Source organism: Cynoglossus semilaevis, chromosome 8 (genome assembly GCF_000523025.1).
Source record: "Cynoglossus semilaevis isolate Cse_v1.0 chromosome 8, Cse_v1.0, whole genome shotgun sequence".
NCBI classification, from domain to species: domain Eukaryota; kingdom Metazoa; phylum Chordata; class Actinopteri; order Pleuronectiformes; family Cynoglossidae; genus Cynoglossus; species Cynoglossus semilaevis.
The window spans coordinates 2,753,805-2,773,429 of NC_024314.1; the positions used below are offsets into that span (position 1 = coordinate 2,753,805).

The following is a 19,625-nucleotide window of genomic DNA, read 5'->3' on the forward strand; positions in this document are numbered from 1 at the left end:
AGATGTAGCTATCAGGACCCAAATTCCTGCCAGTCACCCAGGCAGTCAGCCAATCACAAGACACTTGTCTCTTAACACGAGAAGCTAACAGTCTCACCTCGGGTTGGGTGCTGTTCACTTGCTCGTCCTTATACAGCAAAGTGTGCCTGATCAATGTACAAATACAAAGTATATCACAATATTTGTTCCAGCCAGAATGAAACTGCATATTTAACAAGGTTTATGGAAGTACTGACGTCTCTATTATACAGTGACACATTTTGAATGAAAATGACTGATTTATTGAATTGATTTATGTGTGTGTGTTAGCTTCAGGAACAGTTGATTTTTTCTAGTTTCCTCAGAAGCAGCACACAGTCACTCTTTCTGCATGAACAACAATTTTGTGTTGAAAAGCTAGTAACCATTAGGCATACTGCTGACTCATCTGTCCGTTTAATTTTCAGTTCATTCTTTTTTAAATTTGTTGATTTTTTTTTTTTTTGCTACATCTTTAAAGTCAAAAGTTAAAGAAGGCACCCTCGACTACGGGGTGAGTCTTGAGTCAGATAACACTGACATTTCAAAATCATCGGGTGATATATTATCAGGACTCTAAGATGTTGATGAGTAAGAGGTAGGAGACATATTGTACTTTGCTGATACTGACTGGTTCCTCTTGTCTTGGCATCTGCTGCCATTCCCGGTCCCACATATGGTGTAGTCAGCACAAAGCTGATCCTCCATGCATGTGTTCTATTGTGTGTGTGTGTATGTACTGCGTGTGCGGGTAAGGTTTAGTAGGCAAAGTGGGAAAAACATAAAAAGAGACAAATGAAAGGGAAACTCAAAGAACCAACGTCATTGTGTGTGTGTTTGTGCATTTAAGCCGTTAGGCAATGTGTTAAAATTCTTTCAAAATGAGCTGCTTTGATTGCCAACGCTTAATGAGTCAAGAGTGGTGACTCAGAATTCACCTCCCTTGAACACACACACACACACACACACACACACACACATACCCCCCGCATGCAACTCACACACACACACACACACACACACACACACACACTTCATCCGCTGACCATGAAGAATATGTGTAGGCTGTCTTACTCATGCATATTTACATTGAACACACTCACTCAACTCAGCAGCACACTCTAAAGGTTATCCTGTGTGTGTGTGTATGTGTGTGTGCGTGTGTTTGTCCACCCGTTCACGTACGTGGATGTGTAAAGGTCACTTTAAGCGAGGGCAGACCACTTGTCTATGCTGTGCACAGATTGTTGGACTGATATGGAGAACACTTGGACATACGACCTACCGACCAACATGAACCAGACAAGCCTTCTTAAAGCTGCAATAAACAAACAAATAAATAAACACCAGAAACAGTCGATGTTGCCTGTTGACGGATGTCTCAGTACTGCTCACAAACTGTAATCACTTAATTAAACTGTTGATGCTAATGTCCTGAGCAAATTCTACTACATGACTTTAAGTACATTTTCTAACTGGATTATTGTCACTCAGTACTTTTTGGGGGGAAAAAAAGAAAGAAAAATCAATTTTCCGCTCTGCCTTTGGCTGCTCCATACTTATGAAAATCCAATTTGGTTCTCTCCTATCTTTGTTTCTCCAAGAATTTCTGTATCTTTACCCACTCAGAGTGATTAGTGATCTGTGGCTATCATTTCCAGAAGACTGATAGCTCTGTTTTATGGAGGAGAGGGAAAGGTCCACAGTCCCCCATAAGAGCTGATGTCCCTTGGCGAATCACTGGGCTAGGGAGAGGGCAGACGGGAGCACCGCTGTCCCTTTGCAGATACAGGCAGTTGCTCTACATCACAGGAGAAAAGACGACTCACTTTATCTCCCCTCACTTCCTCTTCCCCTCTCTGCTCCCGCTATCACTCATTCCTTTAGCTCTACTCTCAGAGCCACAGTCCCCTTTTCTCAATTTCTCCAGTAAATGCACACGCACACACACACACACACACACACACACACACAAATATATCTTTCTAAGACACACCACCTCATACCCAATCCACCCCCTCAAAGAAACTCATTTCAGCTTTGTGGGCTCCTTAAAAAGGCTCTTTACGAGAAGCTAACCTAAGCTAGACTTCGTCTGCAGCATTTGACAGCCTTAACGTCACAGTATACTGTGGAAAAACACACAAATGCACGCATCGCTTTTTGATGTGCAGGGTTTCAAAAAAACCCTTCAAAGGTGTTGGGGTGGTGGGGGGCTAATGAAAAAAAAAACGACCACAGTTTTACGTTCAGCCTATCACAATCCAAACACCTGTAATATTGAGGCCATACGCAAATACATGAAACACATTATGCAATAGGGCTGCAAAAATATGTTTATACCTGTCAACACTTAAGTAGGTGATTTAAAATGCTGAACATAAGCCAGACGAGACAATTAACACTTGACTGCCACCTGGATGATTCAGGGCAGACATTTTAAAGCAGGAAATCCAACACTATCAACCAGCATGAAGGCAAATTTCATTACGCAGCACCATTCACTGAATACACGGCTGCGCCATCACAATAGGAAACAGCCGTCATCATGTCTTTCTTCAATCCAATCAAAGATCTGCACAATAGTTGCAGATCGGCGCGTCACAGTTGAGCTAGTCTTCATGTGTGCCAATCAGTGTATTCATCAGCGTCATGCAGAGTTGACCAATCAAGCAGCACCTACCTTTGGATTTTTTCAATAGCAGCGCAGGTCCGAGCTCCATTTCACTGGCACGCATGCACAAGTATGAAAAGATTTGCACAGGCATGCACCAGCATCTTACCTTACTGAAAATGAAACATTGTAATTCAATGGCAACTGCAAATAAAGAGTTGAACCTCTACAGGCCAAATTACAATGAATGTATAAAATTCATTCATCTGTAGAACTAATGAGGACAGCCCCGAAGCCATACACATGACGTGAAAAACAAATCAGGGGTGGGGTACCTGCAGGTTTTCCTGTATTCACAGAGAGAGGAGTCCCAAACAGTGACAAAGAGGAGAGTAAGGAAAACAAAGAAACAAAAGAGAGAGGGAGCAAAAAGACATGGGTGTGATTGTAAGTTCTGTCCTTCAAAGAACACCTTTTAAATACCTTTTAAATGGCAAAACACTGACACCTGTACTTGTGCCTTCTTAAAAACACCGGACAACGTAGGGGTCGAGGTGTAAACAGCATTGCCTTCATTCATTGCAAGGAGGTTTGTTCAAGGTTTGTGTTGCATGCACTTGTGAGTGAAGCCGATGTGGTAGCAGAGCAAGGCATGCTGGACAGCAGAGGAAAGCTAGGGGTGAATGTGAATGGTGGTACAAAAGCATCTAATTTATGGATTTACTCTTTATGTACGCTCTCTCTCTCTCTTTCTCTCCCCCTCTCTCTCTCACACACACATCATCCCATCATTCAAACCTGTGTTAAGTAAAGAAGATGGGAATGAGATGAGGCACAGGAGTAAAGACCGATTCAAACCATCCATGGAGCAAGTCAGTCGGCCGTAGCCCCATTGCCTGACCTGCAGGAGACCTGCCAAGTCGAACCCAGCCAAGCAACATTAAGCTGCAGCCATCTACGCTCCCAGCATATCAGCAGCCTTTAGCATTTAGCTATTCCAGACGAAATTGCTTTTAGGTTTATCACTCTCTTCCAGATGTTAAACAGTATCATTTTTAAAGTAATTTTGATGTTGTATTTATTTCCTTATGGTCCTGTTGAACTGGAAAAATCTCAAATTTCTAATGCTGCCAAATAAAAGAGCCTTTTATATTGAAAGGAAACAATTACAGGGAAAAAACTGACCTTAGTTCAGTGCCTAGAGAGACAACTTCCTCCCGTGCCAGATGGTGGATGGAGAGGGGCGGGGGTATACGGGAGTGGTGAGTGTGTGGGTGAGGAGGTAGGGGATGATGGTATAGCAGAGAACAACAGGAAGTGAAGTAAGAGTAGGGCCATACCTTGGTCGCCAATCATCAGGTGTGCCAGACCTTAAAGGAAAACAAGAGCACAGTCAGCACAGCAATTGATCATGGCGTGTGAAATGTGTGTCTTTGTGTGTAACATAATGTGTTTGTTTTTTTTTTTGTTTTTTTTTTTGTGATACAGGAATTTGTCAATGAGATACGCCAGAGAGGGCTAACGGGGCTCGTCTTCCTGTGTGGGTGAGTCATCTCTATCATACAGAAAAACACCCTTTTTAAGCCGTGATCTTATGCACAGACAGGTATGCACACAGACGACTGCATGCAGATAGTGTGTATGCAAGAATTCCTTCATGTCTTTGTCTATGTAACCTTGAGGCAAGAGCCACTATGGTGACACATATGGGATGGGAAGTACTTACCAGATGTCAGCAGCCAGCTCTATATACCCCTACAGACCAACAGAATTTATACTGGCTACCTTCACTGTAATTAATTGCAACAAGGACATTAAAACTAAAGGCAGAAATGAGGTGAAATTGAATTTAAAGAAAAATACATATATACAAGGATTTAAGAAAATAAAAAAAAATATTAGAGGATGGAAATAGATAGGTGTGTATTTGTTTAAAAATATGGACATAAACAAAAAGGAATTAGATTGAAAAAGAAAATAGATACTGTATGAAATAGTTAATAAAAGGTCAAGTGGAAATGCTCAAATACAAGCTGAACAAACTGAAAGAGTGAATGAAAAGACAGAGAAACATAGATACAGGAGGAAGCAGCAGTCCAACCTACCTGGAGTGTAGCTGAACTCTGGGAAGGTTTTGCAGCCAGGCGAGGGGAAAGAGAGACAGACATTCATTAACATGCATGCTCAGCCCTTTGGTTACCATGGCTACTTACTGTACATGCACACCTGTCCAGGGTTACCGTGGTAACGTACATGCAAATTCCACACAAACTAGTTATAATGGATACCATGCTGACATTGGTAGCCAGAACTGTGGTTCATTTGCATCTGTACTGTACGTATATATAAACCCAGTTGTGGACAAAATCTAGCATATTTACTGCCAAGAAAATGTAATCCTCCTGATAGCTTTTCTCAGGTTATTTTGAACAGAGCAATAGATTAGCATATGTGTTGTGAAAATGTATTAAGCTTAAATTATTTATATTATTACAGAGAAAGAAAATCACTTCTCAGTTAAATGAGTTTTCACTTTGTCCTGTGTGCAGTAGAAATAGACAGCAAGTACTGTATCAATATTTCATATTGAAATGATTCAATATGTATGTATGTGGTCCACCAGTGATGTCCTTTCTGGTACTTCGATATGAGCCGGACCAAAATCTATCTTTGTTGGGTTGTTAGTAATTTTAGTGCAGCGATTCCCAACCTCTGTCCCCGGCACATTAGTGCACCGATCATCAGGTGTACCACTGACAATTTTCCAATTCTACTTCATTGGTTTACTGTATTATTTAGTCACCTGAAATAATTAGTGTGCCACAGTGAAAGGCACTCTTATTGGCATCACTTGATAATAGCTATCAATTTTTATGAGAATCAACACATGTTTTTAATAATGGATCTTGAGTCATTGTGATTTGACTACAATTATTTTTATTACCGACCCCCTGACCAATGTGGATTTATGCTCAATGCATATGAAACTTTAAATGTTTAATACTATAATTAAAAAAAAGCTCAGTTCTAAGTAAAATGTTTGACCCTGTCATTTTTTCTAGTTTTCTAAAATAGAATAGGTAGTTTTATCATGTAATGTTAAAGTGTATAAAAATACTTGTATGCATAATTTAAACATATATATCATTTAAATGTAATTTAATAATTTTGTCCTCAACTGTATAATCTGTGTACGTCCATGCACACAGCACTAGTATTTAAGAAATGTATTCTCTCGATGACCTCACACGTATACATAAAACGTAAATAAATGCATACTCTCTCTCTCTCTCACGTGCTCTCTCAGACACACACACACACACACACTCATACCCACCCTTACTTGTAGAGACCAAGGGTGGAGAGGCCTTAGCAGTAAATACACATTTACATTCCTACCTGTGTCTTTGGATTCGAGAGCCGTTTTCCCCAAAACTTACCTTGCTGCACCTTCCTCTCCCCAGAACCCCCAACAGATAGCATGCAACACAAACCTCACTCACACACACTTTTACTTGTGTTCTCTTTCTTTCTCAGTAAAAAGCACACACATAATCACACGCGTTGACTACGGCAGTAGTAAGGATGTGAAATAGCAGGATACATATGTAGGGATGGGTTAGCAGTGCAAGGAGACAAGAGGCATGCATTGTTCTGTACAAGTAGTGTGTGTCCAAGTGTGTGTGTTTTAGTTGCTTCTCAGTGTGTTGACGTGAGTGTTCCTTTGCCTTTGCCCTTGTGCTAGTAGCATAGCAGAAACAGGTGGATCCATTAGCATGCTAACAGCAATTTGCCCTCAAGGACAATGCGAGCCAGGCGAAGCCTAACAAGCCAGGTTCATTCTGCCTTCACTGGAGGGCAATGTGGCCAAGACAGTAATTACATTTATACATAACCCTGCCCAACCTTTCTTCATTTACAAGAGCTTGAATTTCAGTGTTTAATTTCTTCACTACAGACTTCAGTCATTTTGATAGGCTTTGAGAACAAAACCTTCTAAATAGCGCTTTCCTCACAGTCATGTGACAGAAGTCCTACACTGTTTTTCAGGGCAGGGAAATGCTTGCAGTGAAAAACAGCTTGTTATATAAATTTAAAGTGTCTCACAAATCTGCAACAATGGGAGAGTTAATAAAAAAGGATCTTTATGGATTCTTGGTGGTACTGAGGAAGCAAGTAAGACAACTAGCAGTGCCACAGCAAAACTGTCTTATCTGTCTTGAAAAACACTCTTTTTGATTTTTGTTTTCCTCTGGCACAGCATGTTCAATATTATATAAAACGTTCATATGGGATCTGTTTTGTCGCAGTACTTTATTCTGCAGATTTACTGGGGTTCCAATGCTCAGAATAACAAGATATTTCTTGTATGCTATTTGGAAAATAACTTTTAACCCCAGTTTTTCCCAGTAACTTACAAAACAATTACACAGCCGAGACTCACATTCATGCAACTGCTAATTTAAAGGAAGACTTTGACATACTGTACAGTCGCTGTGAGGTCATTATTCAGGTAATTATGAATGATTTTGACCTCAACATCTCATCCCTACTTTCTTAACCTTACAGTTTTTCTCACAAATATAACTTAGCTGCACCTCACTGCACCTGGGAGATTTCTTTTGACGTGCTATAAGTAGATATGAAGTATTCACTGGTACCGATGTCGGTGCATAAATATTAGCTCGGCATGAGGATCCTGTGGTCTTAGATATCCCACCGAGCCGTCAGGGAAGGATAATCATCAAACAGACAGGTCTAATGCAAGAGGCATTTTTTGGAAATACTCTTGGGGTGTTTTTCATGGTTTGAGTTTTTGTTTACCGGCCCCTGCTGCTTGTCCCAATCTCAAAAGCTGCCACTAAGTAGAAACCTTTCCTCTGTTGAATCTTTTACCAGCAAACAGCTGAAGAAAGAATGTCAGGATGCTACTCTCAGTGTCATTTAGCAACACTTGCTAAAGCCTGTAGTGATTTTAGTGATGGATGTAGTGATCCATTCTGAAATGTGAAAGTCCGAAACCAATAAGACAAACGTTGAGCGGCAGACTATGCCAACACAAAAACAAGCGGCCGAGACCAACTAAGTATGCTGCACATTTCCTGCAGCTGTGTGTTTACATGCAGGCGGACCTGAAAACTATATAAAATAATGTAATAAGTTCAATACGCAATTATTGTTAACACTCACTGTCTGGGGATAATAGAATGTATGTTGCACTCGGTCTTGATAGCAACACTTGACATCACTCACAGCTGATACTTTCAGAGTCCATTCTTAGAAATGTAAAGGTATTAAAATCCTTTTGTGGAGACCCACAGGGCTGGTGGAAAGCAGGTATTATTACCTGGAGTGAGCCTTAATGTAAAACGTCTGCAGTCCTCCAGTTTGCCGCTTTAAGCTGAACTGTTTTCAGGTGGCTCAGCAGTGATGTGAACAATGTTTGAGGTGCATGGGCCTGCATGTTGTGAATACATTTCTATGTTTGAGCTACGTACATTAATGCAAGACGTGTGCGCTCTCCTGCTATGTTATTAATGCAAGACGTGTGCGCTCTCCTGCTGCGCCGTAACCATCAACTTCACAGCAGGCTTTAATAAGAATGACACGGATCACGTATAATTCTCCTGAATGACAGCGCACGTGCAGCTGTGAGCTCTTGCCAGACACCAAATCACTGGTTGCACGTCAATCAACCACTCAATTATTTGGAATTATTCAGCAACGTTTTTTTGTAAAGTAACAATGCATATATTTCATTGAGCACATTGTTAGGTCTTTTTACTCATTAGTACCAAATAATTATTTGCTAAAATGTTTCTCACGTAATCTTAATCAAGTAATACAAAATAATGATTTAAAATAATAATAATAATATTCAGTTTGATATTGTGAAATCAAATATTCTTGAGTTTTGGAAATGTTGAAATATACATTTTGAAATATACATTTGTCTTTACAGGAGTCTTCATAATCTCTTAGTCCAAGGACCCCAAACTAGTAAAGAAATATATAGGGACCACTAAAATTAAACTGTTCATATTCTCATGTAATAACATATCTTTTAATTCTGTATTTAATACTAAGATATTCAAAATAATTCACAGGATCACACATTATAATAAATTACAAATAGCAAGTATGTGAAAGTCACGATTTTTCAAATGTATTTTATCATCATATACATGGCAAAATGTAGCCTCTCACAGCAGTAATTTTATTTATATTTGCATTGTTTGTCATCATCTGAGGGAAAAGTCATTCGGGCATATTGTGAATTTTCTTCCTCATGTCTCAGCTGTGAGTACAACTGCGTGTACTGTATGTCGCCTGTAGCTCTCACGGACAGTAACAGCAGACTGAGATCAGACCAGCAGTAGTTGCCTGGTTGTGCAGCATTAGTAAACAGTAACCAATACAGACAGCCCACACTGACTTTCTTTAAAAGTCAGTGTTGATCATTTTATTCATATCCTACACTCATGTCAAGTTAGCAAATGACACTACCGTGGAATAGAGGCATATAGAGGGAAGTGGCAAAGATCGTCACCAAAAGACTGTCACACACATGCATACACACACTCACACCTAGAGACATGTCAATGCAGGCGACAGTGACGCCTAAATTACAAAGTGACAAGCAGGCAGCACTAAGCCTGGAGACTAAAGCTGCAGAACAGGAGTTAGAAGGAGAACAGAGAAGAGGTCCTGGCATGAGGTCTCCCAATTAGGACTGTCTCCATGGTAACCCAGGGCCATCCCACTGTCCACTAATTGCTGGAGTGTTGTATGGCGGGTGGCTAAAGGAGGGGTGCGATGCTGACAGTGCTGCTGGGTGGGGTACGAGGTCAGGTCAGTGACTAACAGTGGACACTGGGCCGTTTCTGGCAGATGCATTTGCGCCATTAGAGAAATCAATTGCTAAGGCAAAGCTGAAGGGTATTCCTTGGCATCCAAACGAATATAAAGGCACAGTAGTTACAGAGCTATTGAAAGCCAATTTGCTTTTCAAATAAACTAAATCAAATCTGGCGACACACACAGCTAAGCGGGGGGAAATTGTTTCATTTGCAGCAGTGGCCATAACAAGGTAGCTGAGTTCATTAGGCAGCTGTTTGGTTTTTGTTATGGCCGTCATTACACTGTACTGTAAATTGGCCCTGGTATTGACCAAAAGCTTAGTTGATGGTTTTAAGAAGGGGTGATAAAGTGTTATATCTTTATTTTCCATCTTTAAATAAGGCAAATAAAAGTTTTATTTAAGTGGTGATGGTAATTAGACTTCATATTTATGATGAAATGTAAAGTAGTGCATTGACACAAAAGGCACCCCAGACATTCACACACACATTAACAGAGCATCTCAACAGGCTGAAAGCTGTTCAAATTAATGCCAGGCCATTGATTCTACACGCTTCATTTCAACACCCTATGTATTGTACCTGTGAAGGCCATATAGAATCAATGCAAATCCATTACTACAGGCAGCCAGGTGTCAACTGTGTAACTACCACTGATTTTCAGCCTCTTTGCCTACTTCCAATTAAAGTCTCTCAACAAGAGCCAACAACCACATCCATAATGGATCTATATGGTTAGTGTGTTGTACCAGCAGCACCATCTGAACCTTTCAAAGCTGTATCAGTCAGGTAAGGCTTCTCACAGAGTTTTGAGAGTGTCTTAAATCTCTCCAGTCCTGCCTGGGCTCTACGGTTCGAATGCAGTGCTGAATAGCCGTCGTCCATCTCTCGCATCCACTACACTGACCGGGCTGGTGGGGAGGGGCTAAGCTCTGAGCCTTGGAGGTGCATGTTGAATTGGCAGCCATCAAAAATCAATACCAAACATCATCAGTATTCATGTCTTGCACTGTTTTTGAAGGCTGCTGGTCCATACACACCAGCTGATGGCAGCTGTGAAGGTGTGAATGAAAAATAGATGTTTAGACTGAAGGCGGTCTTGTTTGAGTTATGGATATATGCTTTTAAAGGGTACCTATGTGCGTAAGTGTGTAAGAGTGTACTGCATGTGTGTTTGGGATGAGATGTTTATGATAGTTCTAGGTCTTACCTTCACTGCAGTCATTGCCTTGGTACCCTGTGTCGGAGCAGTCACAGATGGCTTGGTCGTTGACCAAGTTGCACACCCCTCCGTTCTGGCACTGGTGGTCTGGCCCGCAGCCAGATGTCACTGTGATGCCCTCTGAGCCATCCAGCATCACTAGCGACCCATTGATGCTCACTCCCGTGATCCAGCCACGGAAGGCAGGATGTTCTCGCACCGAAGGCGAGGTGAGACGCAAAGGTGAGGTGTGAAGCTCTGGCGTTAACCCGCCCATGTAGGTGTGGCTAAACACAGTCATGTCTCTTCTCTTGCTCTTAACTTCTGCCCAACCCTCCAGTCGTCCATCCACCTCTAAAGAGGTGTTCCTCCAGTCCCTCTTGACACGTACTGCATGCCACCTCCCGTCACTCACCGCCACGCCTGACTGCAGCTCAGCTGGCTCGGCGCAGAAGATGGAGAAACGCAGGCGCAGGTGGCCATGGAGAAGCAGCAGCTCCAGGAAGTCACAGAAGCCCTCGTCATCCAGGTAGAGCAGGAGGCCCTCCTGGCTGTGAGTCCGCAGGCTGAAGCTCAGGACACTCTCACAGCAGGCGTTCCACACAGGGAATCGTCCCCACTGGCTGGAAACTCCTCCAAACTCTAGGACCTCCCCTTGGGCATGGCCCCCCACACTGCACAGGCACAGCCCCAAGAAGAGCAGTGGGGCTGCTGCCCAAACACACACCGCCATCACACTCATACACACACTCACTCTCACTCACACACACACAGAAGATGAGACAGAAGCTAGAGCTTGGCTGTTCTCTGTAGCCTACAGCTCATGGTGACAACTGTAGGATGAGCGGCAGAACACTTTTGAGATGTTACAGGTGGAAGCGTCTTTCTTGGTGGAGCTCTGTAGAACTTCTGTGGTACAGGTCCAGTTGAGATAAAAGGTCCTACAACAACGGCTCTCTCTGGCTTTTCAGCACATTTGGGGCAACTTTATGGACCTTGGTCTGCTGTATGTGTCCCCTTAAAGTCTAGTCTGTCCATTCAGTCCTTTATTGATGACAGAGTCCAGGTGTATTCTACTGGTGTGAGCATCTGTGTGAGTGCTAGATGCATGATGGATGGAAAGTGAACTTCATCTTTGTGCCCCAGATAGGGCCTTATCCCCTGTGCAGAGAACTCCCTGCAGAGTGTAAGCGTGTGCCTCACACACTGGTAATGGAGAGAAATGACACCGTCATAGCCGTATTTTCTCCCCTTCCTCCAGGTCTTAGTAGGGCAAGAATAAAAAGTGCGTGTGGGCAAATATGTGTCTGTGCGTGTGTGTGGCTATGTGCGAAAGGGGAAGGTTTGTGTGTGTCTTACTGCCGCGTCATCACTCTCTCCAGCGACCTACAGAGAGAACAGAGACGGCACAATCAAGCAGGGTCACACACGCACGTAAAACCTACAAACTCTCTCTCTCTTTCTCTCCCTCTCTCTTCCCCTCCCTCTCTCTCTCTCTCTTCCACACACACAGTTCTCACACCACAGCTTGCTGTTATTCTCAAATTACTCTTCCCTCATGCATTTTGTGCACACGCATTAACGCAGGCCCAGTGTGTTAACACATTTAACACACATAGACGATAGATGACTGGGTCTTCCAGGGCGCTCACAGCACAGTGACTTCATACCGACATGTCTCTGCAGGCAGGGACGCGCACATACAAACACAGCACCTGGTGCCGCAGATTTTTTGTGCCGTTAAAACTGCCTGAGCCTTATTGTTAGGCAATTGAACTTACTGTGAAACAGTTGACGTAGTTCAGGAAAATTTAAATAAGGAGAACAAGCTTTTGACAAATAGTGGTATATTTGTGTGAAAAAGACTGTAAATAACGGTAACCAGTGCGGCTTGGACCGATAGGATTCCGGTTAGTTCCGTCACATAGGCGGCGGACGCGGTGCGCGCTGCGGCGGATGACTCAAACCGCTTCTCGTGTTTTTTCTTTTTTCAATTAACGGCTCTGCTGGTCATTTTTTAAACACATATTCCGGCACAGCAAAGGAACCACTTCTCCCCACCGCGTCTGGCGTCTTAGAAAAGCGCAAAGCGACAGCAACACAGTTATTGATAGACGGGGTGAATGAATGCGGTTGAAATATCGATTGTCGATTTGCGGCCATACCTCCTCTCCATTTTTCCCCTCTCCTACGCGCTCCTGTTTGACTGGAACAGGAGATAATCCAGCGCTCTAGCTAATAACTACAATTTCGCAAATAAGTAATTAACAGTTTGTACATTTCATTAATGTATCTTCAACTATAAAGAGCCTTGCCCGGGTAATATAAGCCCGGTGTTGTCCTCAGTAGAGGCGTACGTAGGCTGAAGAAAACGGGACCTACCTCAGGCACGTCCTGTGGTCCCGTGGCATCAGTGCGGCGCTCGAACCATCGATTTCCCTTCCCATTTGTAAGAACGTAGAAGTCGCGAGAGAGCAGCCGGGTGTTGGTCAGAGCCGCTCTACGGAACAGAAACAAAATTATCACAGGTTCGCCTCCGGGCGACGAGGTTCTCTCTCTCTCTCTCTCTCTCTCTCTCTCGCTCGCTCTCTCTCTCCCTCTTTCTCTCACCTCTCTCTCTCTATCCCCTTCTCTATCTCTCCTTCTCTGACACCGTCTCTGTGTGAGCCAATGTCTCTCTCTCCTCGCTCTCCGCTCTCTTGAGAAGGAAAAGGTGCAGTCTGATGCTCTCCGAGACTCGGCATAGGGAAAGTCACGTGGTCAGACGTGCGCGCGTGTGTGAGGAGAGAGAGAGGGATGTGTTGAAGGAGTTGGAGAGGATAGGCGGGGCCGCGCTGCTGCAGCACCTTGGACAGCGTACACTCATCGCCCCGCACGAATCAGAAAACGCAATTACCGGACGCAGAAAATAAAGCTGAAGAACCTGAGAAGATCGGAATGATTAAATTCGTGAGTGACAGCCACGGTGGCCTTAACCTCTGCAGGATCAGGTGTAACGGGAGGCAGCAGATTCAGTAAAGTGGGGGCGGCAGTGGTTTTGGTCTGATGAAAAGGAAAACATGGAAATAATGTCTCTTTTTCTTTTCTTCTTCCCTCCCACGCAGTCACGCGACACAAAACGACACACAAACCATGACTAAATAAATGTGTTTGTATACTGTATGTGTAAGCACGAATCTACCGGTTTGTGTATTTTTGTGGATAAATATATGTAAGTGTACATGTATATATTTATATACATTTGCGACAATATTTTATACAGTTTATTTGTATTTTCTTATTATTATTTTTGTTAGAAATATAGTCATAGGATGCTGCTTTATAAACATGCCTTCATATTTGGTTGCATCTGGTCTTGGTTAAAATCATAAAGTCATCCAGGCATAAATCTTTGTTAAATACAGTGATGTTTTGTTCAGTAATGTTATTTAGATTTAGTTTCAATAGAAGGGAAGTGTTTCAACTACAAGGACAACAAGAATCAACATGTCACATCAGTGAATGTGAAGTCTGACTGCCGGATTGGTTCAAGTAAGGAAGGAATGTGTTTTCACACTCTTGTCATGTAATATGGGGATGGGCAGTTTGACGGAGGAAGTTGTTGAGGGGTCTGAGGGTCTGGTGTTTATGTCCATACCAAGGAATGATACTGTAGTTTGTCAAAGGACAGAATCAGATAAAAAGGTTTGGGATGTAAAGGGAGCAAAGATACAGTAGGGAAAACACCTTCTCCGTCGGAGAAATGGACAGTGCACCGGAGAGGTAAAGATGAGAGTGCAGGGTGGCAGGGTGGAGTGGGTGGAGACAGGTGCCGTGGGTGCTGTGTAACAGCAAGACGGAAAGAATAAAAGGAAAGGTGTAAGAGATAGTAGTGCATTTATTTTGGTGTATAATCTGAAGATAGAAACAGGTTTCTGATCTTGAAGTTTCATAACTGGAGATGCTGTCATTGTGATTGAGAATGATCAAAATGCACCTGCTTAAAAATCAGCACGTCAGAGAGCAAACCAATGCTTATCAGTCTGAAAATGAAGTAAACAAGGACGATTTGAGATGGTTTAGACATGGGCTGAGCAGAGAAAGTGGGACTAATCTTAAAGACAGCACTAAAAGGCAGAAAGAGGAGAGGAAAGCCCCCAGAAAGATTCATGGATGTTCTAAGGAAGGGTATGAAGAAGAGATTAGATGAGATAGGAGCAGATGATTCCCTGTGGTGAGCCCTAAGGGCAGCAGCTGAAATGCAAGACGTCGTTAGGTACATGTTGCCTCAGGTAGTACAGTAGTCACACTTGTTGCTGCTTGTTATTTGTTGTTACTCGCTGCATATCCTATCACCCTAATCACAAGGAGAGTGATCGCCAATCACACGTGCAGTTTCTCACAGTCAGAGGTTTTGTACCTGGGGACCCAGGACTGGCTGCTGCTAATGAAGTTTTGCCTTTTTTTTTATTAGGTGTTGTGTACCCATAATCTGCTTATAGTCAGACACCGTATTTGCTCGACTCTTTTTACTCTTCTCTAACACTAACCTTCATAAGTGCATCTTATGAAGGAGGAGGCGTATAGTGGAGCAGTGAAAGTGGCGACCAAAGACTTGGGCTTTGAGTGAAAGAACAACCCTGACCTGATCGGTGATGCCGATTTGAGATCCACACCAAAGAAAGACTGAATAGAGAAACAATAAACATTAGTGGAGTTCTCAGAAATACACACGTTTTATTGGTGTTGTACAGTAGCTGACGTCTATGTCTCTCTGTAGAGACTTTTTTCATTCTTGTCTACCTTAGCAGGCACTAAGAGAGCGCATATTTACTTATGTACATTCTGTATTTACTACAGCAAGGCAGACGACGGGCTGAGACGAGCCTATCTGGACATATATCATATGACTATGCAGCTGGAACACGACAGCTCAAATTGATTTGTGTTACAGATATTAACACTTTAGGGATTTGACCACAGAGCCCAGTGCAGACCTAAGGAGGGGGTGTATGCACATGCAGGACAGCACATTTGTGCGTGTTTTTCTCGTGTGTGATGGGAGTGTTTCAGAGAAAAGGCCTGATAACAGCAAAGAGAAAACGAGGAGATGGAGGAGGAGTTACTATGGAAACTATCTCAACATCAGCATTTGGTTGCCTTTGGACTGACCACCATTATCTCTGCCACTACTTTAACCCCTTTAAACTCTACTCCCCCTGTCCCTAGGTCAGGTTGACCTTTTGGACAAAATTACATTATAAAGATTGTATCTTTCTCTGTTTGTTTTTTCTTTTCTTTTTTTTCCCCTGGTGTTTGTTAACTAAAAACCATAAAGGAAAGGAAGGAACATGTTGCTGTAAATATGTTTTGAAGACAAAAGCCATGCAAGAGCAACCAAGCAGGAACAACAATTCCATTGCAGTTGATGAAATCAAATCATTAAGCCAAATGTGAACTAATTTACTGAGACTGCATTGAATGCACATTAACTTGATTAGATGATGAAATCAGGAATAATCAACAACAGAATGTTATAGTTATATTACACATTGCTGTCACTTGGGTTACAACCTAAAACCTTTACTGGTGACATAATATTTCAAAAAATATTATCACATTATTTGATCTACTTTGTGGTCTCAAAAATGCTTAATGCTTTCAATCAATGTTATCGGATTATATCCTTGAAAGGAAATCAATTCCAACAAAGTGTTTGCTAATGTAATTTACAGACACAGACATCCGTGTGGCCTTAATTGGTAGAATACAAATATTATGTATGATAAGAACAGCTTTGGGGTGAGGCTTGAGAAAATTCCTCACTTTAACTTGGACAAAACAACAACAAAAAAACATGATTATGTTGTATTGAAAATAAAGAAAAAAGGCAAATAATTATTCATGTATTACAGTGAAAACAACCAGCGTCATGGTCGGTCATGCATTTGGCTGCCTGCAGCTGAGCAGTTTGAGAGCAATCCATTCTCCAACAGTGGGTCTCAGGCCCATGGAAATGCATTAAGCCCTTAGTTTACTAAACAGTTGCAACATATTCAGCCAATACTACACTTGACAGATAAAGTCCTCTACTAGATGCATTTTTACTGAGTAATAAAGTGATGTAACTTCTTTCATTCTTTCAACCTCATTTCTTGTTCCTTGCCTCGTCTTACGTTTCCTCTCTCTGACAGGCTGACAGTAGGCACTGACCCCTGACTCTTTGCCTACTCAGCACAGAGAAGGTCGCTATATACGTGTGTGTGCGCGCGTGTGTGTGTATATAACAGTGTTTTATTCAGTGTGCATGTGTGCAGAAACATTTGTGCACGGGTAATATGTGTCTGAACTGCCAGCAGAGAGAATATACAGCCAAAAATAAAAACTCATCTGTCAGCATCTAGTGAGTTTGTGAGAGTGAGTATGTGAGTATGTGTGTACGCGCAGGCGTGTGTGTATTTGCACGCCCATATTTAGTGCCTGCAGTGAGTTTGTGCTCAGTCTTTGGAGCCGAGCTGAGACGGTGAGGTTTACCTCGTTTGTGTTGTGAACGGTGACAAACACACAGAGGGAGGTGAGACAGGGAGGAGCTGAAGTGCCATGTAAAAAGTCTCTGGTTTTAATGAGGATTTCATATATTTGTCTACTGTATGTCAACAACTTTCTGTGTCATTAAAAACAACACCGTGTACCTTCACAGCACTGAGAGCGTATGATTATGAGGACATTGTTTCATGAGTCACAGCAGACGACGTGCTGGCGTTTATACAGAGAAGGGGGTTATTTTGTATCTATACAAATGTGTGTGTTTCTGCAAAGTGCACACGTAAGTTTGTCTCTGTGTGTGTGTGTGTGTGTGTGTGTGTGTGTTTGACAAGCAACCACCCTTTTCTAAATGAGATTAAATGGGAGGTTTGTCTCTAATCGTGTTGTAATGAGTTTCTGTGTAGCTCATACATTTACTAATTCCACTTGCCAATAGTGCAAACAGCCACGTGTGCACATGTGTTTATGTGTGTGTGCGTGTGTGTTCCTGCGTGTGAGGCAGGAGAGGTCACCTCCCAGCAATCCTACACTCATTTATAACAATAGCACTGACCTGTCCTCATCAAAGGATCGCAATTTCTAAACACACAAACAAACATCTGCTTATGTGCACACTCGCACACTCACTGATGCCTACACACACACACACACACGCTGTGGCGCTCACACATGCAGCAAAAAGAGCAAATGCGCTGTCCATCTGCCTATGGATCTGTGTGTCATTAGATCTCTCAACTGACATTAGCATTGATCATGTGACCAGTAGAGTGAATGACAAGGAACAAACAAAGCCCCTCTGATTGCACCAACCCTCGAATAAGAAGAGGAGGTAGTGTCAAGAAAATAGAAAAATAACCCAAGACCTGTAGTTTATTAGCCTGTGCTCTGCTGCTTGTGTGTGACCATAGAGCATCTTGTGTGTCCATGTGCATCAGAGTGATCATAAATCTTGACCTGCGAGCTCCAATTGCTTGTCGTGGCAATGCGGACACTTAATGCCTGCGGCACTCTGTGGCTTGTAGTTGAAGGTCAGAGGTCGGAGCAGTTTTTGCAGCCTGACAGACTTTCTGAGTGGGTAATGAACAGGGAAGCCAGTAACAAGGAATACATCGTCACCTTTTACCTCCCACCCTTGTCCTTTTACCTTGTGGCCTATGAAGTATCAATATAACTGCACAGTCTGAAGACATCAGGTGTTGGATGTATGTTGTTGTGTATCAATCATGTAGCTGTATTGTAGTTATTGTGCTTATGATTAGTCATTACTAAGTAAAGCCTGTTGTTGAACAGGTATCATAAACATGAATGTGATTCTGTGTTTGAAGTCAAGAGTTGAAACAGTCAGTTGATTTTTCCCTGAATGTTGAAAACCCACTCACTCTGAGAGAAAAGTAGAAGCAGGAAACTGTCCTGAAGTTTATCCTTGTGGGGTTTTTTTTTCTCACTAAATAGCCTATGCATTCCTGATGACACGAAGTAGCCCAATCATGTGCAGGTGGATCTGTGTGCTGAAATGAAGTGGGGTAGCACAAATTAGAAAGTGTAAACGGGCAGAGGAAGGTTCCTATGACAACGGGGGGTAGGGGGGTAATGTTCCAGGTGACTGTGAGATCGTTGAGATGCTAATTGTCCATTTTCAATCCTCCATAAACTTTAACAGCCACTCTGCCTCCACATGTTATTCTAACTCAGTAACAGAGTATACCTCTGGGATGTACAGCTTTTCCTCCACCCCCCTCCCCCCTTCTTCTTTTTCATTTGTGATGACACTCCATCCTCCCTTCATCTCCTGCCGTCACTGGCAGAGAGACTGTGTAAATATCATAGACGATTTGGAGCATATGTGCGCATCTCTCATGAGGCCGACCAACACCTGATCATCAGACTCTCCTTCCATCCATCTTTCTCTCATTTCATTCCCCTCGTCCTTGCCCCCCCCCCTTCTTTTTTATGCCCATCTCCCCTCTCCTCATTTCCTCCTGTCCAAATTCATCTCCCTCCGAGTTGCCTCTCCATTCTCCCCCTCCTTCCTTCCGCTCATTCCCCACTGTTTATCTCCACGGCTGTTCCCTCCCAATGCAGTGCGTTTAACCACTTTGTTCTCCTTTAAGATAAAGATAATCAAATCAGCAGCTAAATGAGTGAGAGCGTGCTGCTGCCGTCACCGTGCTACTGCTTTGATGTTCTCTTTCTGCAAGATTGTATCACACCAACTCATTAACGCTGTGTGTACACACATTCGCAGACACACACACACACACACACACACACCTGTGTGCTTTCACATATTCATACCATACGTCGTGCCTAATACCTCACTATCACTCCCAGGCGTTTCACACGACACATTTGACACACTGAGCTCCTGTGTTTGAGCTTTTACTTCCTGCCATCTAACCACAGCTTT

At 42.7% G+C, this 19,625-nt stretch overlaps 1 protein-coding gene and 1 long non-coding RNA gene across 16 annotated transcripts in view; one reads left to right on the top strand and one right to left on the bottom strand.

Moving 5' to 3' along the window:
• The window catches only part of nrxn1a (neurexin 1a), a 56,203-nt gene extending 42,344 nt beyond the window's left edge, over nucleotides 1-13,859 (bottom strand). For 5 of the 15 annotated variants that reach the window (XM_017034219.2, XM_025057688.1, XM_017034220.2 and 2 more), the window contains exons 1-5: nucleotides 13,076-13,297; nucleotides 10,703-12,079; nucleotides 4,738-4,755; nucleotides 3,973-4,002; nucleotides 2,968-2,979 (exon numbers count right to left, since the gene is read on the bottom strand). In XM_017034219.2, the coding sequence (XP_016889708.1) occupies nucleotides 2,968-2,979; nucleotides 3,973-4,002; nucleotides 4,738-4,755; nucleotides 10,703-11,435 (793 nt within the window). In that variant the 5' untranslated portion in view covers nucleotides 11,436-12,079; nucleotides 13,076-13,297. The other 10 variants (XM_025057687.1, XM_008313962.3, XM_025057689.1 and 7 more) reach the window with 7 other exon arrangements.
• The window catches only part of LOC103381547 (uncharacterized), a 128,425-nt gene that overhangs the window by 58,229 nt on the left and 50,571 nt on the right, over nucleotides 1-19,625 (top strand). The window contains exon 5 of the long non-coding RNA XR_521810.3: nucleotides 4,121-4,176. This is a non-coding gene — a long non-coding RNA (uncharacterized LOC103381547). The remainder of the gene's footprint in view (nucleotides 1-4,120; nucleotides 4,177-19,625) is intronic.